The sequence below is a fragment of the Eptesicus fuscus genome, chromosome 12 (assembly GCF_027574615.1).
Source record: "Eptesicus fuscus isolate TK198812 chromosome 12, DD_ASM_mEF_20220401, whole genome shotgun sequence".
NCBI classification, from domain to species: Eukaryota; Metazoa; Chordata; class Mammalia; order Chiroptera; family Vespertilionidae; genus Eptesicus; species Eptesicus fuscus.
The window spans coordinates 11704193-11722197 of record NC_072484.1 but is presented as its reverse complement, the minus strand read 5'-3'; the positions used below and the strand labels follow the sequence as shown (position 1 = coordinate 11722197).

General features: G+C 53.1%; 1 protein-coding gene across 1 annotated transcript in view; it reads left to right on the top strand.

The window, feature by feature from the left end:
- Positions 1 to 18005, top strand: part of PYGB (glycogen phosphorylase B) — a 39142-nt gene that overhangs the window by 10433 nt on the left and 10704 nt on the right. Inside the window, exons 4-14 of the mRNA XM_008141153.3 lie at positions 1695 to 1798; positions 5073 to 5204; positions 6780 to 6891; positions 7277 to 7359; positions 8613 to 8756; positions 9344 to 9436; positions 10949 to 11095; positions 12191 to 12354; positions 13170 to 13284; positions 13833 to 13934; positions 14686 to 14833. Coding sequence (XP_008139375.2) covers positions 1695 to 1798; positions 5073 to 5204; positions 6780 to 6891; positions 7277 to 7359; positions 8613 to 8756; positions 9344 to 9436; positions 10949 to 11095; positions 12191 to 12354; positions 13170 to 13284; positions 13833 to 13934; positions 14686 to 14833 — 1344 coding nt within the window. The remainder of the gene's footprint in view (positions 1 to 1694; positions 1799 to 5072; positions 5205 to 6779; positions 6892 to 7276; positions 7360 to 8612; positions 8757 to 9343; positions 9437 to 10948; positions 11096 to 12190; positions 12355 to 13169; positions 13285 to 13832; positions 13935 to 14685; positions 14834 to 18005) is intronic.

The following is an 18005-nucleotide window of genomic DNA, read 5'->3' as shown; positions in this document are numbered from 1 at the left end:
TTATCTCGAACAAAACAGCACATGGATCTGTATAAAGGAACAATTGGCACCCTGGCCGGGTGGCTTAGTCAGTTGGAATATCATTCCTTTCACCAAAGGGTTGCTGGTTCGATTTCCGGTCAGGGCACATACCTAGGTTGTGGGTTCGATATCCGGTCGGAGCAGGGTGCATACGGGAGGCAACTGATCCATGTTTCTCTCTCACATTGATGTTTCTCTCTCTTTCTCTCTCCCTTCCTTTCTCTAAAATTCATTAAAAAGCCTGTCCTTGAGTGAGGATTAAAAAAAAGAAAGAAACAATTGGCAAGGCCTGCCCACCCCCACCCTTAGTGTGAAAAGCCCCTGTGGGTCCCGGGCATCCTGCTCTCCAGGGCAGGGCCCTGTTTGCGTGTATGATGGTGAGATCATCCCAGACAGTGAGCCAGGGCTTGCGTCCCCTGCAGCCCCCTGGGAGCCGCAGGTCCTCCAGCCCCAGGGTCAGTCCACCCCGCCCCCTTCCCCTGACGGCATTCTGTTAATCACAGTGAAAACAGAACCTGCTTCCCAAGCTCCAGGGAAGCTCCAGGCCGGTTGGTGTTCTTCACTGGAGTGGATCCTCCCCTCCCCTCTCACCCCAAAGCTGGGGACTGTCAGCCAGGCAGTCCCACCCCCTGCCCTTCACAATCCACTTACATTCTGGGCATTTCAGGGCCTTCCCATCAGATTCATGTCGACTGCCGGTCCTGCCACGTCTGTGGTGCCCCCGGCCTTTCCTGTGGGCGGGTGTGATGGCACCTCCTCCTTTGGGCCCCTCTGGTTCCACAGCTCCTGTCACCTGTGCTCACTTGGGCAGCCCAGCCCGCGGTAGCTTCCGGCGGCCTCTGTCCCGCCTGTGAGAATGATTTCCTCAAAACAAGAGCCCAGATCTCACGTGTTCGGCTTTTTCTTATTTCTCTCCCTCAGTGAAGGGCCTGGCCTCCAGGGGCCTGGGCACGTTTGGTGAATTAGGCATGTTTTTGTGTGTGTGTTTGTTTTTTGCTTATTTTGTGTAGAGTTTTTTTTCTCCCTTTATTTCTTTCTTTTAATCCAGAAGGTTAATAAGGCTGCGTTCTGGGTCTTTATTTAAAGCATGGTGCTTTCTTTTCCCCAAGACAAGATCGGAACAAGGGGTCAGTTGGTGACATGCTGCTCCAGCCGCTTCCCGCACACTCTGGGTGCACTCTGGTGCTTGGGTATTTGGCGTCGTGGACAGAGAAATGTGCATTCCCGGCCCTTGTTTCTGTGCCTTCTCCACTAGTGTGTAGATGTGGCCCCTGCCATCCAGACAGCTTGGATTTGGGGTTGACTGTGCGGGGGATGGGAGGCCGTCGGTCCGAGGGAGACTCTGGGAGAAAGTTGGCAGTGGGACTGATGCATTTAGAGATGCCCCACGTGTGGCTGTGTTCTCTCCCCTCCGCATCTTCCCACAACCCCCACATTTACCCCACATCGACATCTTCTTGGTGTGGCCCCGGGCTCTCAAGCCGAAGGGAGTGAGGGTGTGTTTCAGTTTTCTTTTTCATGGTAGCTGAAGCTGACGGTGGTCACCACGGAATCCCTGACCCCTGGAGGCTGGCATCCCCGCGCCTGGTTAACTTAGGGCCTTGCTTCCGGTGGGCCTTGAACATGTTGATTGTCTTGAATCAGAAGAAGTTCTTTGTGTTTGCCATTTTCAGCCTGCTTCCTTGACTCGATGGCCACCTTGGGCCTGGCAGCATATGGCTATGGAATCCGCTATGAGTTTGGGATTTTTAACCAGAAGATTGTCAATGGCTGGCAGGTGGGTGAGACTTGGTTCCTTCACTCATTTCCAGCTCTCGTTTGTGCAAGAAAATAAATAGATGCACTTTCCGTTCAGCTTTTAGTAGTTGTTTTTTTTTTAAGTTTAAAAGAGATTTATTTCAAAACACAACAAAAGAAAGCTTTGGTATTTCAAAACCCAACAATCAATCACTAGAAAGTAAAACACTTCCCCTGAAACCCAGGAGAACAAAACCACAGATCTCCACGGACTCACTGGAAAGGGACAATGTGCAAACCCGAGAGTGACCCGAGACCCAAGCCCTCCACACAGGCCACGAGCGGGCCCCCGAATGCCACCCCTGTGGTGAGATAAAAAATCACCACCAAGATTCACTGTCTACAGTGGACGCAAAAGCCATCCCAGCTTTTAGTATTTTAAACTCCTTCATGGAGAGACCACATGCCAGTCCTAGACAAGCAGAGGTCGGGCAGGTCAGGGCAATCCTACGAGCTCCATGCTTTCTTCATCTTCCACAGGGGCCGGCGGAGGCTGGTCTCCTGTGTGAGCTCATTGCGCACAGGTGGGGTGGGGCCCAGAGCCTGCTGGACCTTACAGGGGACACCAGGGGTGGAGGCTGGCTGGAGGTGGTGAGAATATCACAGGCGCATGCTGGTTCCCGTTGTATCTCAGTGCAGAGCCAAAGTGGCCCCTCGCTGGTTCACCCTCAGAGGGACAACTGACCTGGACCAGTTGTCATCAGTCTTATTCCCACCTTCAGCCTTGTCTCCCCGACACCAGTGAGAGAACAGCACCATGTGGGGTTAGAGGCCAGACCCTGCAAAGGAAAGGGGCCCTTAGGAAGAGTGAACCTCAGTTCTAGAGCATCAAACCTGAGGCGGTCGGGACCACATCAGTGAAGAGCGTCATCTTAAAACGCAGTCTCCCCGTCCTCCTCTTGGCGAGGTGGTTGCTTCCCCTCATTTGGCATTTCCAAATGGAAGGCATAACTATTCCATGTGGGTGGAGAATAATTTTTTTAGTATAATTTGGGGCCTAAAAGTCACATATAAAGCCAGGATGTGGTTAGGATTGGAAGGTTTTGTAACTCAAGAGTTAGTATAGTCTCAGCGAAACAGCTGATGACCGGGGTGATGGAAATGCCCTATGTCTTGATGGGGTTTGAGTCACGCAGGATGCAATTGTCAAAACTCACCAATGGTATCCACAGGATTTGTGCATTTCACTGTATATATAGTAACCTAAAAAATAAACACATGATGAACTGTCCTTAAAGACGTGCATGCTGAGGTGGTCAGGGGAGGAGTGTATAGATGTCTGCAACTTACTTTGAAATGCACCCAAAATTAATGGATCAATGGATAAATCAAGTGTAATGTTAACAGTTATAGAACCTAGGTGGTGAGCGCGTGGGTGTTCACTGCCCATTCTGTTAACATTCCTGTATGTTTGAAAATGCTCATAATAACATGTGGGCAAAGAAAATTATGGCTAGACGTAAAAGGAAACTTAAAACAGATTTGTACCGATTGTTTAATTTATAGAAATACTCCTTCCTGCCTTAAAAGAAATGCAGCTTTCCTTCTGGTACCTTTCAGAAAATTTCACTCACAGTTTATGTGTGTGTTTGTCAGATGTACATGTGTTTTGTTCTGTTTTTAAGAAATGATCAAAGATTTTTATTTTCTATTTTTGAGATTTTTGTTTTGTTTTATTTAAAGTATAGTTAGCATACAATATTAGTTTTAGGTGTACAACATAGCGATTCAACATGTATGTACCTTACAATCTGGTCACCATGGTAAGTCTAGTAACCATCCACTATGCAAAGTTGTTACAATATTGTTGATTATATTCTGTGTGCCATATATTATATCCCCATGACTTATTCATATTATAACTGGAGATTATAAAATGACCGTTATCTCCCTTCACCTTTTTCACTCATGCCCCTAGTCTTTCTCCCTCCAGCAACTATCAATTTGTTCTCTGTATCTATGAGTTTGTTTCTGTTTCATTTTGTTTTTTAGACTTCACATCTAAGTGAAATCATGTATTTGTCTTTATCTGTCTGACTTGTTCACTTAACGTAATACCCTCTAGGTCAACCTATCTTGTTCAAATGGCAAGATCTCATTGTGTATTATTACTGAGTAATATTCCATGTCTATATCACATCTTCTTTATCCATTTTCTATCTTTGGATACTTGTATTACTTCCATGTCTTGGCTATTGTGAATAATGCTGCAATGACCATAGGGATGTGTATATCTTTTTGAATCAGTGTTTTTATTTTCTTTGGATACTCAGAATTGCTGGGTCTTATGCTAGTTATATTTTTTATTTTAATATATATTTTTATATAAAAATATATATTTTATTAATAAAATATATACATATATTTTTTATTAAAATATATATAATAATATTTTATTATTAGGGTCAGCCTAATATATATATATTGATTTAAGAGAGGAAGGGAGAGGGTAGAGAGAGATAGAAACATCAGTGATGAGAGAGAATCATTGACCAGCTGCCTCCTGCACACCCCTTACTGGGAATCAAGCCCACAACCTGGGCATGTGCCCTGACCAGGAATCGAGCCTTGACTTCCTAGTTCATAGGTCGATGCTCAACCACTGAACTACGTATGCTGGGCATATTTTTACATTTTTGAGGAACCTCTATACTGTTTTCCACAGTGGCTGCACCACTTTACACATTTTCAAAGCAGCGGGCTTTCAGTGATTCTGTTTTTATTTTTAAATAACAGCTTTTGGGACATCCAGTTTTTAATATATTCACAAAGTTGGGCAACCATCACCCATATTTCCAGAACATTTTCATCACCCCAAAAAGAAACCAAGCACCCATTTCCAGTCACACCCCCCTGTGCCTGTCAGCTATTCATCTACTTTTTCTCTGGATCTGGCTGTTCTAGACATTTCATATGCATGGAATCATACAGTACATGGGCGTCTTTGACTCAGCATAATGTTTTCAAGGTTCATTCATGCAGTAGCATGCAGCAGGAACTCTTTTTATCGCTGAATTCGGGTAATTCTTAATGTCTTTTCACTTCAGTGCATTTTTCTGAATTTTGTTTAAATTCGTTTTCTTAATAGTCCAAATTGGAAACCTTCGCATTGTAAATAGGCTGTAGTTTTGTCTCAGTGCTGGGCCAGCGTCATCTTGACAGCACGCGTGGTTAGTGCTGACCAAGGATAGAGTCAGCCTAGTGCCACGGACTCTCTCCGCTCCATGAACTGTTTGCTGCTGGCTGCTTTCCAGGTGGAGGAGGCCGATGACTGGCTGCGCTACGGCAACCCCTGGGAGAAGGCCCGGCCGGAGTACATGCTTCCTGTGCACTTCTACGGGAGAGTGGAGCACACCCCCGAGGGGGTGAAGTGGCTGGACACGCAGGTACCCACCCGTGTGTCCCAGGGAGCGTGGGCTGAGTGCAGGACCACGGGGGTTCATTGTTGAATTGGCTTGCTTTGGGAGTGGGACGTGTGCACTCAGCAGTCACCGTAAGCTTCCCTAGAAGACCTAACACAAGGTAGAAGCCTGGGAGGTTTGCTTCTCATACCTTCGATTTCTTACGTTTTGTCAGAAACTCTCCAGACAGTGGAAAATGCTGAACCTGAAGCCACACTCTGTAGTTTACCAGGAGCTGTGGTGTTGGGGTGGAGACAAGCAGGGCAGACAGCGTTGTGACAGGGACAAGGGCCTCGATCCCCTGGGGGACGTACACGGCTCCCCAGCAGGTGCTCAGTGTGCTCTCTTCCACATGCTCCTGGTCCTCGGGGTGCCCATGGCTCTCAGTTGTACCCCAGGTGCAGCTCACAGCCCCTCAGAGCCCCCGACGTGTAGAGAGGTCAGAGATGGCTGGAGGCCTAAAGAGCCTTAATAAGTAGTATTTAACTTGAAAAAGCAGAGAAGGGGATTGGTGCTTCTAAGTGTGCACGCCTGTGGAGGATGAACGTGTCCGTGTATGTAAGGAGGCCCAGAGACCGCGGGGGCGTCCGCGGCTGAACGTGATGAGGGCCTTACCCCGGAGGGCTGGCCATGGAGAGGGAAGGAGGGCAGTTGGAGATGTTTTGCAGGGCTTGTCACCTGCTTGGACAAAGCTATGGAGATGGGGAGCAGCGGGCGGGGTGAGGGTTGAGGAGATCCGAAGGGAAAGATGTCACTGGGGCTTAAACCTGGTGGTGCCCTTCCGTCGTCCTTTGTGGCGGCCGGCGCCGCTTTCATCTTGTAAAGCCACGCGGTGCCCTTGTGGGGGCCGCCAAAAGCATGTCTGCGGGTGAGGAGGCCGGTTGGAGGGCCTGGGGGCTGGAAGAGACCTTGATGCTTATCCACTTCTTCCTGTGCCTCCCGAGAGCAGAGCTGTCAGAGGGAATTGGGAGGCGGTGTGGCAGCCTCCGTAGCGGGAGAGCAGGTCCTGCACTTTCTGTTGGGAGCCGAGCGTGCGGGCTGGTTCGGCTTCATTGAGAGTTAGATATCAAGGCACACAGCAGGAGGACCTCCCCGCAGACATGGGAATGGAGGTCGGAAATGGAAGAGTGTTTGGGGGAAGCTGGTTGAGTGAGAAGAGTTAGGGTGTGGAGGGCAGTGGACGAGGACACAGTGGTTGCTGAGGGAGCATGAGCCCGGTCAACACAATGGCCCCTCAGGGTGGGAAGAATTGTTAAGCTGGTGTCCGTACTGGAGCAGGTAAGGCTAAAAAGACAGTGCGACCTCAGGAGTGCATTCAGGCTTACCTGTCAGGCCTGACTCAGGATGTCCGAGAGCTGGGGCCGCGGGTACGGGTGTACAGCAGGGTGGGGAGGGTGGTGGGACTGTGGACGAGGACATGGTTTTGGGCAGAAGGAGAAAAGCCAGAGGAGGATGAGCAGGTGCTTCCCGCTGGGCTGGCGCTGCTCTGCAGGTGGGCCCAGAACTGGGCACTGATCCGGCTGACTCGACCCCGACCCCGACCATCTCTCCCTCGGGCAGGTGGTGCTGGCCATGCCGTACGACACCCCGGTGCCGGGCTACAAAAACAACACTGTCAACACCATGAGGCTGTGGTCCGCCAAAGCGCCCAACGACTTCAATCTCCACGACTGTGCGTTGTGCCCTGAGTCTCCGGGGGGTGGCTTACCTAAGACTTGCTCACGCAGCTCCTGTCCCCTCTCTGCACGCTCACTGCTTTGGGCAGAGAGCAGGTTCCTGTGAGCAGAGGACTCCCAGGCAGAGCCCCCCTGCCAGGCCCGCACCCTCAGGAAAGAGCTAGGGGCCGGGGGCCTTGTAGGGCGCATGGGGGATAAGGCACCCAGCAACTTTTAGAGGGGGCGGGCAGGAGGCAGGCAAGGCAACAGCTCTGGGGGTGCCTTCTGTTCAGGAACGTTTGTCCTCAGGTTGTTGAGGGAAGCAAGTGCGACACCTGGGCGTGAGGGCGCACGGGAGAAGGGATGCAGGTCCTGACCTCACCATCTCATCTCTACTCCTAGTTAACACGGGCGGCTACATCGAGGCGGTCCTGGACAGAAATCTGGCCGAGAACATCTCCAGAGTCCTGTACCCCAATGACAATGTGAGTAGCGTCCACAGTTTGTCTCTGTATAGGCTGGGGCTCTCTACAAGGCCTGCTTGCTGGTGAGACCACATGACTGATGTCCAGGCGGTTTCTGTTTTTCTGATGCCACTTTCCCAAGAAGGAGATGACCCATTTGTCAAGTGGGGACAGCAGTCCCTATTTTGTAGTAACACCTTGAGATGCATGACAATCATGGTTTGAAAAGTTCTTGGCTGGTGTCCATCTCATCCTATATAATAAAAGGCTAATATGCAAATCAACCGAACAGTGAAATGACTGGTTGCTATGATGCACACTGACCACCAGGGGGCAGACTCTCAATGCAGGAGCTGCCCCCTGGTGGTCAGTGCCACAGGGGGAGTGCCGCTCAGCTAGAAACCGGGCTCACAGCTGGCGAGCACAGCAGCGGTGATGGGAGCCTCTCCCGCCTCCACGGCAGCGCTAAGGATGTCCATGGGGAAGTGGGCCTAAGCCGGCAGTCGGACATCCACCAAGGGCTCCTGGACTGCAAGAGGGCATAGGCCTGACTGAGGGACCCCCCCCCCAACAAGTGCACGAATTTTGTGCACCAGGCCTCTAGGACTAAATATGAAGGTCACAGTCACATCTTCTGTTGTCACTGAATTTAGTGTCTGGTGGCATTTTTGTTGCTGCCAGAAAATCACCCTTGAAATCTGCCTCTCTTAGTGGGTCCTGTGTTTGTTTTATTTATTTTATTTTATCAAAGGAATATATACACATAGTAGCAAAGAACATTGGTGCTGAAAGGCTCACGGTAAAATGCTCCCTTCCCCTCTCCCCTTCCTGAGATTTTGATCAGATTCTAAAGCTTCAGGCACAAGGCATTTTCAAAATGGGCTTTGGAGGTTGCATTTCTGGGTGGCCTGGTGTTCCTGGCACTCAGCCTGTCACAGTGAAGGGACTAGGCCCCTTGCCTGGTGTCCTCACACAGGATGGTGTGCCCTTTGCTGGCTGCCCTTGTGCTCACTCCTTATCTGAAGGTCACACACAGGTTAGGCCACTTGCAACCTTCCATCTGTGCCCTTAGCTTCAGGTCACCTGCCATCTGGGCCCCAGGATTGTGGGGATTGGGGTATCAGCACCATGCTTTCAAGGGCTCTCCTTTTATCCACACACACATCTCTGCAGTCCCTGGGGCAGGACGCCCCCAACCCTCTACCTGATACCCTACCTGGGTCCTGGGGGGCCTCAGTGTCTGGGTTGGTGCCAGAGCTGTTCTGTTCCTGCAGTTCTTTGAGGGGAAGGAGCTGCGCCTGAAGCAGGAGTACTTTGTGGTGGCTGCCACCCTGCAGGACATCGTCCGCCGCTTTAAGTCCTCCAAGTTTGGCTGCCGGGACCCAGTGAGAACCTGCTTTGAGATATTCCCAGACAAGGTTTGTGTTTGTTGACTTGGGATTGAGCTCAGTGGGGGAGGACAGGATGCTCTCAGGCTTGGTTTCTTCCTTGAGGCTGGGGCGTGGGTGGGAGAGCAGCATCCCCTCATCTCGGTCTCCTCGTCATCCTGGGCGGGGGGGGCGGGTAAGTCCCTCTTCTTCCCCAACCAGGGCCACCCTGGGCCTCGCCAGGAGTCAAGGCAGCAAGGACACTGTGAAAGGCTCCTGTGGGCATAGCCAGACGTGTTCGGCAGTATCAGTTCAGTGACTGTAAATGAATCCAGCATACCCTAGCTGAGAGGGCCTTGGGTGGGGGTGGGAGGCCTGCAGTCCTGGGCGCCTGCTGCAGAGCAGACGTGCTGCAGAGCCAACCCAGGGGGTCCTCCCAGCCCCCTGTGGCCCTCGGCCTGCTGCTTGGCCGGTTTCAAGCTGGCCCAGCACCTGCGCGGCCCTGTCTGCTCCCTGCCGTCATCCCTGTAGACTCCTAAGGCGTGGCTGCTGAGGACCTCAGGCCTGCACATACCGGCCACGTAGGTCCACTCCATGGGCTCAAGGTGATTGAAGGTATCACCTTGTGTAAACCTCAGGTTGCCATTCAGCTGAACGACACCCACCCAGCCCTCGCCATTCCTGAGCTCATGCGGATCCTGGTGGATGTGGAGAAAGTGGACTGGGACAAGGTGAGTATGAGGACAAGGGCGCGGGGTGACAGTGTCTCCCACAGACCTGGGTGTGGGGTGACAGTATTCCCCACAGAGCTGGGCACATGGGGTGACAATGTCCCCCGCAGAGCTGGGCACATGAGGTGACAGTATTCCCTGCAGAGCTGGGCACTTGGGGGTGATGGTATTCCCTGCGGAGGTACGCATGGGGAGACTACCCCCTGACCTTGGAGTCTGCCCCAGCCATGGTTGTGAGTACTGAGCTAGTCCTACAGCACTGAGGGACTTGGCGGAATGGCAGGACATTGTCCCCAAGGAGACAGGGGCTGAGGGGAGGAGAACAAAGTTCCAGGAGTAGGTCTGGTGTTTCTCCCCAGGGACTGGGACACAGTGAGTGGGAACAGGGGTGCAAGGACACAGGACACTTGTTTTGGAAGCCAAGAAAAGGATTCTGACACTTGTTAGGGCTCCTAGTATATATTTTCTCATCTTAGAAATCATAGCAAAAATCCCATAAGTATTACGTTTAAAGAAATACATTGTTTGCATCTTTACATGTTGTTTTCATGATCAATTTTGGTCCTAGATTCTTTAGTATAGTGGTATATCCTTGACCTAGTCTAATTAAATCAACATGTGAAACCATAAAACAAAACTTACCGTGTTTTATAGAACCCAGAGCCCCTCTGTTGTCTTGGGGTGCACCTGGTGGGACTGGGCGGCTCATCTTGGATCCTGTCCACTCCTGGCCAGTAGAGGGCAGGGCCACACAGTTTATGAGTGTTCTCCAGGCTGTGGGTGTCAAGTCGGTTTAGTGGAAATAAAGTAAAAACTGCTCAGTGCTCTATTTTATTTACCAATAAAATATAGTTTACAGAGAATGCTTGTGCACTGTTGGTGAGAATGCAGATTGGTGCAGCCACTACAGAAAACACTACAGAGGGCCCTCAGAAAATATAAAAATGGAACTGCCGTATGACCCAGTGATTCCACTTCCGGGTATACATCCAAAGAAACCAAAACACGAATTCGAAAGAGCATGTGCACCCCCATGTTCGCTGCAATGTTATTTACAAATAGCCAATGTGGAAGCAACCCAAGTGCCCATCTACAGACAAATGAGTAACATTTGTGGGACAGCCCTGGTCGGCGTGGCTCAGTTGGTTAAAGCATCGTGCTGTGCACAGAAGGGTCGCGGGTTTGATTTCTAGTCAGGGCACATACCCAGGTTGCAGGTTCGATCCCCAGTCTGGAGGCAGGCAATTGATATTCCTCTCTCACATCGATGTTTCTCTCTCTCCCTCTCCCTCCCCCTCTCTTTTCCTCTCTCTTTAAAATCAATAAAAACATCTTCAGGTGAGGGTTAAAAAATAGAAGTGGTACATAATAAAATGGAATATTACCTGGCCATAAAAACTGCACGACTTAACGTCTACCTTTGATCCGAGACTTTCCCCTTGCTGAGGCATCTGGCAAAAGAGCTGATTGTTTCTAAACAAAGTACAACTGGAATTTTCTGGAATGTTCTAGGCCTGGGAAATCACAAAGAAGACCTGTGCATACACCAACCACACGGTGCTGCCCGAGGCCTTGGAGCGCTGGCCTGTGTCCATGTTTGGGCAGCTGCTGCCGCGGCACCTGGAGATCATCTACGCCATCAACCAGAGGCACCTGGACGTGAGCACTGGCCCTGCTGGGGGGTGGAGGGTGGGGGGAGCACGGGCAGGCTGATGGGCTGCACCCGCACCGGTGGCCCTCCTGTGTCCCCACACCGAATCGCCTCTGTCCAGCAGAGGATTTTGAGATCTGGGGGCTGTCACTTGGTCGAGCTGTTGGCTAGTCCCCACACCTAGCCCCTGCTAGATACGTGGGAGTTGTGGATTCAAGTCTTTTTTTAAAAAAATAAATATATTTTTATTGATGTCAGTGAGGAAGGGAGAGGAAGAGAGAGAAACGTCAATGATGAGAGAGAATCATTGATCGGCTGCCTCCTGCACGCCCCACACTGGGGATCGAGACCAAAACCCTGGGCATGTGCCCTGACCGGAATCGAACCATGACCTCCTGAGTCATAGGTCAATGCTCAATCACTGAGCCACGCCGGCTGGGCATTCAGGTCTTTTTATTTTTTATTATTTTTTATTTTTTTTAAATATATTTTATTGATTTTTTACAGAGAGGAAGGGAGAGGGATAGAGAGTTAGAAACATCGATGAGAGAGAAACATCAATCAGCTGCCTCCTGCACACCCTCCACTGGGGATGTGCCCGCAACCAAGGTACATGCCCTTGACCGGGATCAAACCTGGGACCTTTCAGTCTGCAGGCCGACGCTCTATCCACTGAGCCAAACCGGTTAGGGCCAGGTCTTTTTAAAATGCTCCTATTTCTTCATGGGGTTTGGATTTAAGTGTCTATTCTTGTAATGCCAGAGATGACATAGCAGCAATTGGGTGATTTGGAAACAAAGTCCGTGTTGTCTTTGTTGCCTGCAGAAAAGGAAATGGTACAAACATAAAGTCACATGGCATGGCTTTAGCCCCGCTGGTCCTCTGGTCCGGCCGCTGACAGAGCCGCTCTGCCGAGTCCTCCTGGGCTTCCCCTGGGTGATGCACTGTGGGAGGATGGGCCCTTACAGGTGCGACCAGGGCATGTGAGTGCAAGTCTGGGGTGCAGCAGCCCCAGGATTTTCTTGGAGGAAACCAAACTTCCCTCAGGGAGCCCCTGGCCCGTTGTGAGACCTCCTGCTCATGCCTCTCTGTCTTGGCAACAGCAAGTGGCTGCCCTGTTCCCTGGGGATGTGGACCGCCTGCGGAGGATGTCTGTGATTGAGGAAGGGGACTGCAAGCGGATTAATATGGCCCACCTGTGTGTGATCGGCTCCCATGCCGTCAACGGCGTAGCGAGGATCCACTCGGAGATCGTGAAGCACTCTGTGTGAGTGAGGCCGCTGTTGGTCCTGGGCTAGGGCGTGCCTCCTCCCCGACCCCACACCTGCCCATATGCACGGTGGCTGAGGCATGTGGCCCTGCTCCACACCATTGTTGTGCTGCCCTTGTGGGCCATGGCTGGCCTGCCCGGCGCACCTTGGCCGACAGGTGATGTTGAGGGGCTGAACCTGGTCATTGCCAGTGGCTCCTGTTCTCTACATTGTGGCTCTGCTCCTGGAGCCTCTGCCGCTGGCCGGGTGCCAGGAGGGCCCCACAGGGACGAGTGTCCTGCCTTGGACCGGGCGATGGTCAGGGTGTGATGGGCAGTGGCTGGTCACTGGGAGAACGGAGGAGTCCTTAGGTCAGATCCCCTGGAAGTGGGAGGTGATCCTAGAGCCCCTCCTTCCACCCTCACACTCAGCGTGCTGGGCGGGCCTCGGCCAGGCCTGTGCCGGTGGAGATGCCTCTGTTCCCGGCGCCTGCCCAGAGCCTTTAATCCTACAGCAGACCTCTCAGGGGGAGGGTGTCCCATTCTCCACGGTCGTGATCACTTCAGAAGAAGGCCCGGTCCTGCTGCCTGTGAGGGTGTAGCTAGCCGCCTCTGCACAGCGGGCGTGGGGCACCCAGAAAGGCGTGGGCTGCGTGTCCGCCACTCTCCGCGTGTGCAGTGATGCTGGCTGCTCCACCTTCTCTGGGAAACGGAGCAGGAAAACTGAGCTTCAGGACCCTCCCGGGCATTTCCTCACAAGGTCCTCATGCTCTTCTTGCTCGCCTCGCTCAGAACACAGCATCTGTCACCGTGGCCTGTCTCTGTGGTTTTAGCTTTAAGGACTTCTACGAGCTGGAGCCAGAAAAGTTCCAGAATAAGACGAACGGCATCACGCCCCGGCGGTGGTTGCTCCTGTGTAACCCGGGCCTGGCTGACACCATCATGGAGGTGAGGCCGCACCTCCGAGTCCACGGGGACGGTGGGCACCGTTAGAGCCACACCACCGCCCGGGGGTGTCGTCAGGCCCATGGCCAGTGGGTGCTGAGCGGGCGCAGACGGCTCCTGTGTGTGGCCAGCAGTGGCTCTGGATGGGAGTAGGTGGCGCCCAGCTGCCGCCCCCAGGCATGGGAGGACAGTGGTCTCCGGGCCTGGGGTAGTTCAGAACCGAGGTCCTGGGTTTCAGGACGGGCTGGGGTGGGGCCACCCGGCCAAGCAGCAGCCATAGGCCAGAAGCCAAAGAGGTTTTGTGAGCCAAAGATGTGGTCGTTCCTGGCCTTGCTCAGGTGCTCACTGGGAGGAGGGGAATGAAGCTTCCTACCTGCTGGGTGTGTGCGAGGCTGTGGGGCAGTGCCTGGTGAGGGCCTGCCATGGGGCCCTGCCCGGCAGGGCTGTGTGTGTGTCAGAAGGACAGAGAGTGAGTGGGAGGCATGGGTGACCGAACGGGAGGACAGGTCCCAACACGAGCAGAAACCACGTGTCCCTTTACCATTCTCCAGAAAATCGGGGAGGGTTTCCTGACGGACCTGAGTCAGTTGAAGAAGTTGCTGCCCTTGGTCAATGACGAGGCGCTCATCAGGGAGGTGGCCCAGGTCAAGCAGGTAGGCCCGCGTGCAGCCAGCCCGGCTGCCTCAGACCCGGCATGGCGCCAGGTCCCCACCTGCTCTGCGTGTTGGGGCCCATCCTCTCCACTGAGCTTTTCCGATGAGGACTCGACTGACCTCGGCACCAGCAGGGGGCGGGCGGAGACCCCAGAGCAGCCTGGAGCACCCGTCTTCACCCGGCGTTCTGTAGGAGAAGCTGGTCAGAGGGCGCCTGAGCCTCCCCCACCGCAGCCAGCTCACAGCTTCACAGGCCAGGTGGCTGAGACTGCAGACCACACGGGGCCACTCGATGGAGAGTGAGGACCGACCCTGAGACGTCGTGTGCTCCCCGGCTGCCTCTGTGCTGTGCCCAGGATCAGCCCCTCGTTTTGAACTCTCACCCCTCCCTCTTCTCTCCCCAACTGCCCACATCTGCCTCCTTTTACACCGCGTTCACTGGTCCCTCTTCATTCTGCTTTTCTTATGCTTTGCTTTTCTCCAGGTTTGCTTTTTGGTCTAGTTTTGCATTTATTTCTACCACTGGTGGTGGGTATTCACTTTCCGGATCACGCTTCCCCCACCCCCACTTTCCCTCACACGGCTGCCACCCTCAGCCCTCAGACGTCATGGCCCTCCCCTGGGCAGCAGCGGGCGTCCTGGGAGCCCCCTGTGCCCCTCTGACGAGGGACAGAGATGCCCTCAGCAGAGTCGGACACTGCGGAGCTCGTGTTCCTGGGAACCGTCCGTCCATCTCCTCTTCTGTCCCCAGGAAAACAAGCTGAAGTTCTCTGCCTTCCTGGAGAAGGAGTACAAGGTGCGGATCAACCCGTCCTCCATGTTCGACGTGCACGTGAAGAGGATCCATGAGTACAAGCGGCAGCTGCTGAACTGCCTGCACATCATCACCTTGTACAACCGTGAGTGTGGCCTCAGCTCTCGCCCGCAGCGCGTCCTGGGCCCGGGCCTCTATTCACGCAGTCGGGCAGCCAGGGGCCTGTGCGGGACACCGTGCGTTTATGTTAAGCAACAGCTTTATGTTTGTGCGCTCAGTGTCAGAGTAGTTACAGGGAGTGAAGGTGAGCTGTCTCTGTCTGACGGGGGTACAGGCCTGAGCTCCGCGAGGCAGGCAGACAGATGCCTCAGAAGGGCCAGGGATGGCCCTGGGTAGTCAGCATGGGGCCCGGCGTGGGGAGCTTCGTGGGACTCAGAGGCTAGGTTTTTATGTTCGGTTCAGCTTTTATTTTAAATTTACGTATTATCTTTATTAGACTTGAGTTGTTTGGAGAGATTTTACTTACTAGAGGCATTTAAAGTATATTTATAAAAAACCAAATACTATCTATTAAATTTATACATGTACCTTTAATGGTTAAAGCAGCATTTCAATATTAGGAAATTGGAATCAAAGACCCCCTAAAAGTAAGTATGAATATTATTTGCTAGTTTTATAAATATTATAATAAAACCTTAAGGAATAACTTAGTTTTTAAAGTTTCATAATGTAATAAAGTGATCAATTTTGAAAACCAAAGAAGCACAAATACTCTTCAAGATAGAAAGCCGCTCTCAGGATCATTAGCGCTCTTGTTATCAGTGAGTAAGACTTGGGCCGAGGAACGTGGGTCCTGGTGAGACTGCTGAGTAACAGGCTTGAGTTCTGAGCTCTGACCCCGAACCTTCAGAGCAGGCTGCAGGGCAGACCTCCTGTGTGGCTGAAGGAGGTGCTTTACCACAGGCTTCCCTGGCCAGATGCTCCTTCGTGGAGACCGCGTTCTGCCTTCTTTGCCGTGTTTTCCTTTTGCAGTCATGAGTCTCTGCCCTTTAGCTGTCATTTCCTCAGGGATGTCCCTGAGTCCCCTCCCTGACCCCAGTTTATGAGCAGCAGAGAAGTCACTGGGCGCCACTTTTTTCCTTCCACTGTGGCCCCACCTGCAGTTAGCGGTCTCTCTGTCACCTGTTCTGTGTGTGCCTTTGTGCTTCCATCACACACTGCCCCTGCTGTGCTTGTCAGCTGTTAACACGCCCTGTGATCTCAGCTCCTCCTCACTCACCTGCCTGCACGTGAGTGTGTGTGTGTGTGTGTGTGTGTGTGTGTGTGTGTACACGCACTCTGGTGCTTTCTCCGTGACACACTCTGCTGTCCTCATCCCTGACATGATTTTGGTCATAGTCTGCGGATGAACACATTCAGTGCCCACCAGTCCTTTTGCACAGCCATCCTGCCTGGACTTCCCTTTAGTTCACAACACTGCTCCCATGAACTGCACCCCCCAGCTTCTTGCTTGTTCTTTCAACATGAAGGATGGTTTGAAGGTGACATTTTCAGTTCACTTTTTTCCACTGAGTATCTTCTAGGTCCTGTGCTCTTCTGTTTGGAGGGTGAGTTCCGGTGTGTCTTGGGTCTATGCAGGTTTTATCGTGCTGTGTCTGGGTGCTGGCCGCTGTAGATCGGTTTCCCTCATGCTCAGGCTACTCTTTGAATGTGTTGATTGCTATCTTGAATTATTCCTAGGAATTTTTCTTGAAATGTATTTAAAACATTTATTACTGCCACCGTTTTGGTTTTCTTCTGGGACTCCTGCTACGTGTGTGTGTGTGTGTGTGTGTGTGTGTGTGTGTGTGTGTGTGTGTCTTGCCTGGTGATTTCTCTCGGAACATCTAAAGGTCTTTCCTTCTCCATTAGGTTCTCTGTGCTTCTCATTTCCATCCTCTGTGTGTGCTGTGCTGTGAGTCTCCTCCCTCTCGGCTTCTCTACTGAGGCTGCACTCACATGTGGCAGTTCTGCCTCTGAGCTCCATGTTCTGCCCCTGAGCTCCGTGTTCTGCCTCTGAGCTCCGTGTTCTGCCCCTGAGCTCCATGTTCTGCCCCTGAGCTCCGTGTTCTGCCCCTGAGCTCCGAGTTCTTCCCCTGAGCTCCGAGTTCTGCCTCTGAGCTCCGGGTTCTGCCTCTGAGCTCCAGGTTCTGCCCCTGCGTTCCGTGTTCTGCCTCTGAGCTCCGTGTTCTGCCTCTGAGCTCCGTGTTCTGCCTCTGAGCTCCGTGTTCTGCCTCTGAGCTCCATGTTCTGCCTCTGAGCTCCAGGTTCTGCCTCTGCGCTCCGTGTTCCGCCTCTGAGCTCCGGGTTCTGCCCCTGAGCTTCATGTTCTGCCTCTGAGCTCCGGGTTCTGCCCCTGAGCTCCGGGTTCTGCCTCTGAGCTCCGTGTTCTGCCCCTGAGCTCCGAGTTCTGCCCCTGAGCTCCGAGTTCTGCCCCTGAGCTCCGAGTTCTGCCCCTGAGCTCCGTGTTCTGCCCCTGAGCTCCGTGTTCTGCATCTGAGCTCTGTGTTCCGCCTCTGAGCTCCGGGTTCTGCCTCTGAGCTCCGTGTTCTGCCCCTGAGCTCCCTGTTCTGCCCCTGAGCTCCGTGTTCTGCCTCTGAGCTCTATGTTCCGCCTCTGCGCTCCAGGTTCTGCCTCTGCGCTCCGTGTTCTGCCCCTGAGCTCCATGTTCTGCCCCTGAGCTCCGTGTTCTGCCCCTGAGCTCCCTGTTCTGCCCCTGAGCTCCGAGTTCTGCCCCTGAGCTCCGTGTTCTGCCCCTGAGCTCCGAGTTCTGCCCCTGAGCTCCGAGTTCTGCCCCTGAGCTCCGTGTTCTGCCTCTGAGCTCCGAGTTCTGCCTCTGAGCTCCGTGTTCTGCCCCTGAGCTCCGAGTTCTGCCCCTGAGCTCCGAGTTCTGCCCCTGAGCTCCGAGTTCTGCCCCTGAGCTCCGTGTTCTGCCCCTGAGCTCCGTGTTCTGCCTCTGAGCTCTGTGTTCTGCCCCTGCGCTCCGGGTTCTGCCTCTGAGCTCCATGTTCTGCCCCTGAGCTCCGTGTTCTGCCTCTGAGCTCCGTGTTCTGCCCCTGAGCTCCATGTTCTGCCCCTGAGCTCCGTGTTCTGCCCCTGAGCTCCGAGTTCTTCCCCTGAGCTCCGAGTTCTGCCTCTGAGCTCCGGGTTCTGCCTCTGCGCTCCAGGTTCTGCCTCTGCGCTCCGTGTTCCGCCTCTGAGCTCCAGGTTCTGCCAGTTCTCATTTCATGTGCCCCGAGTCCTGCCCGTTCCTGTGGTCTTGAGTTCAGCTCTGTGTC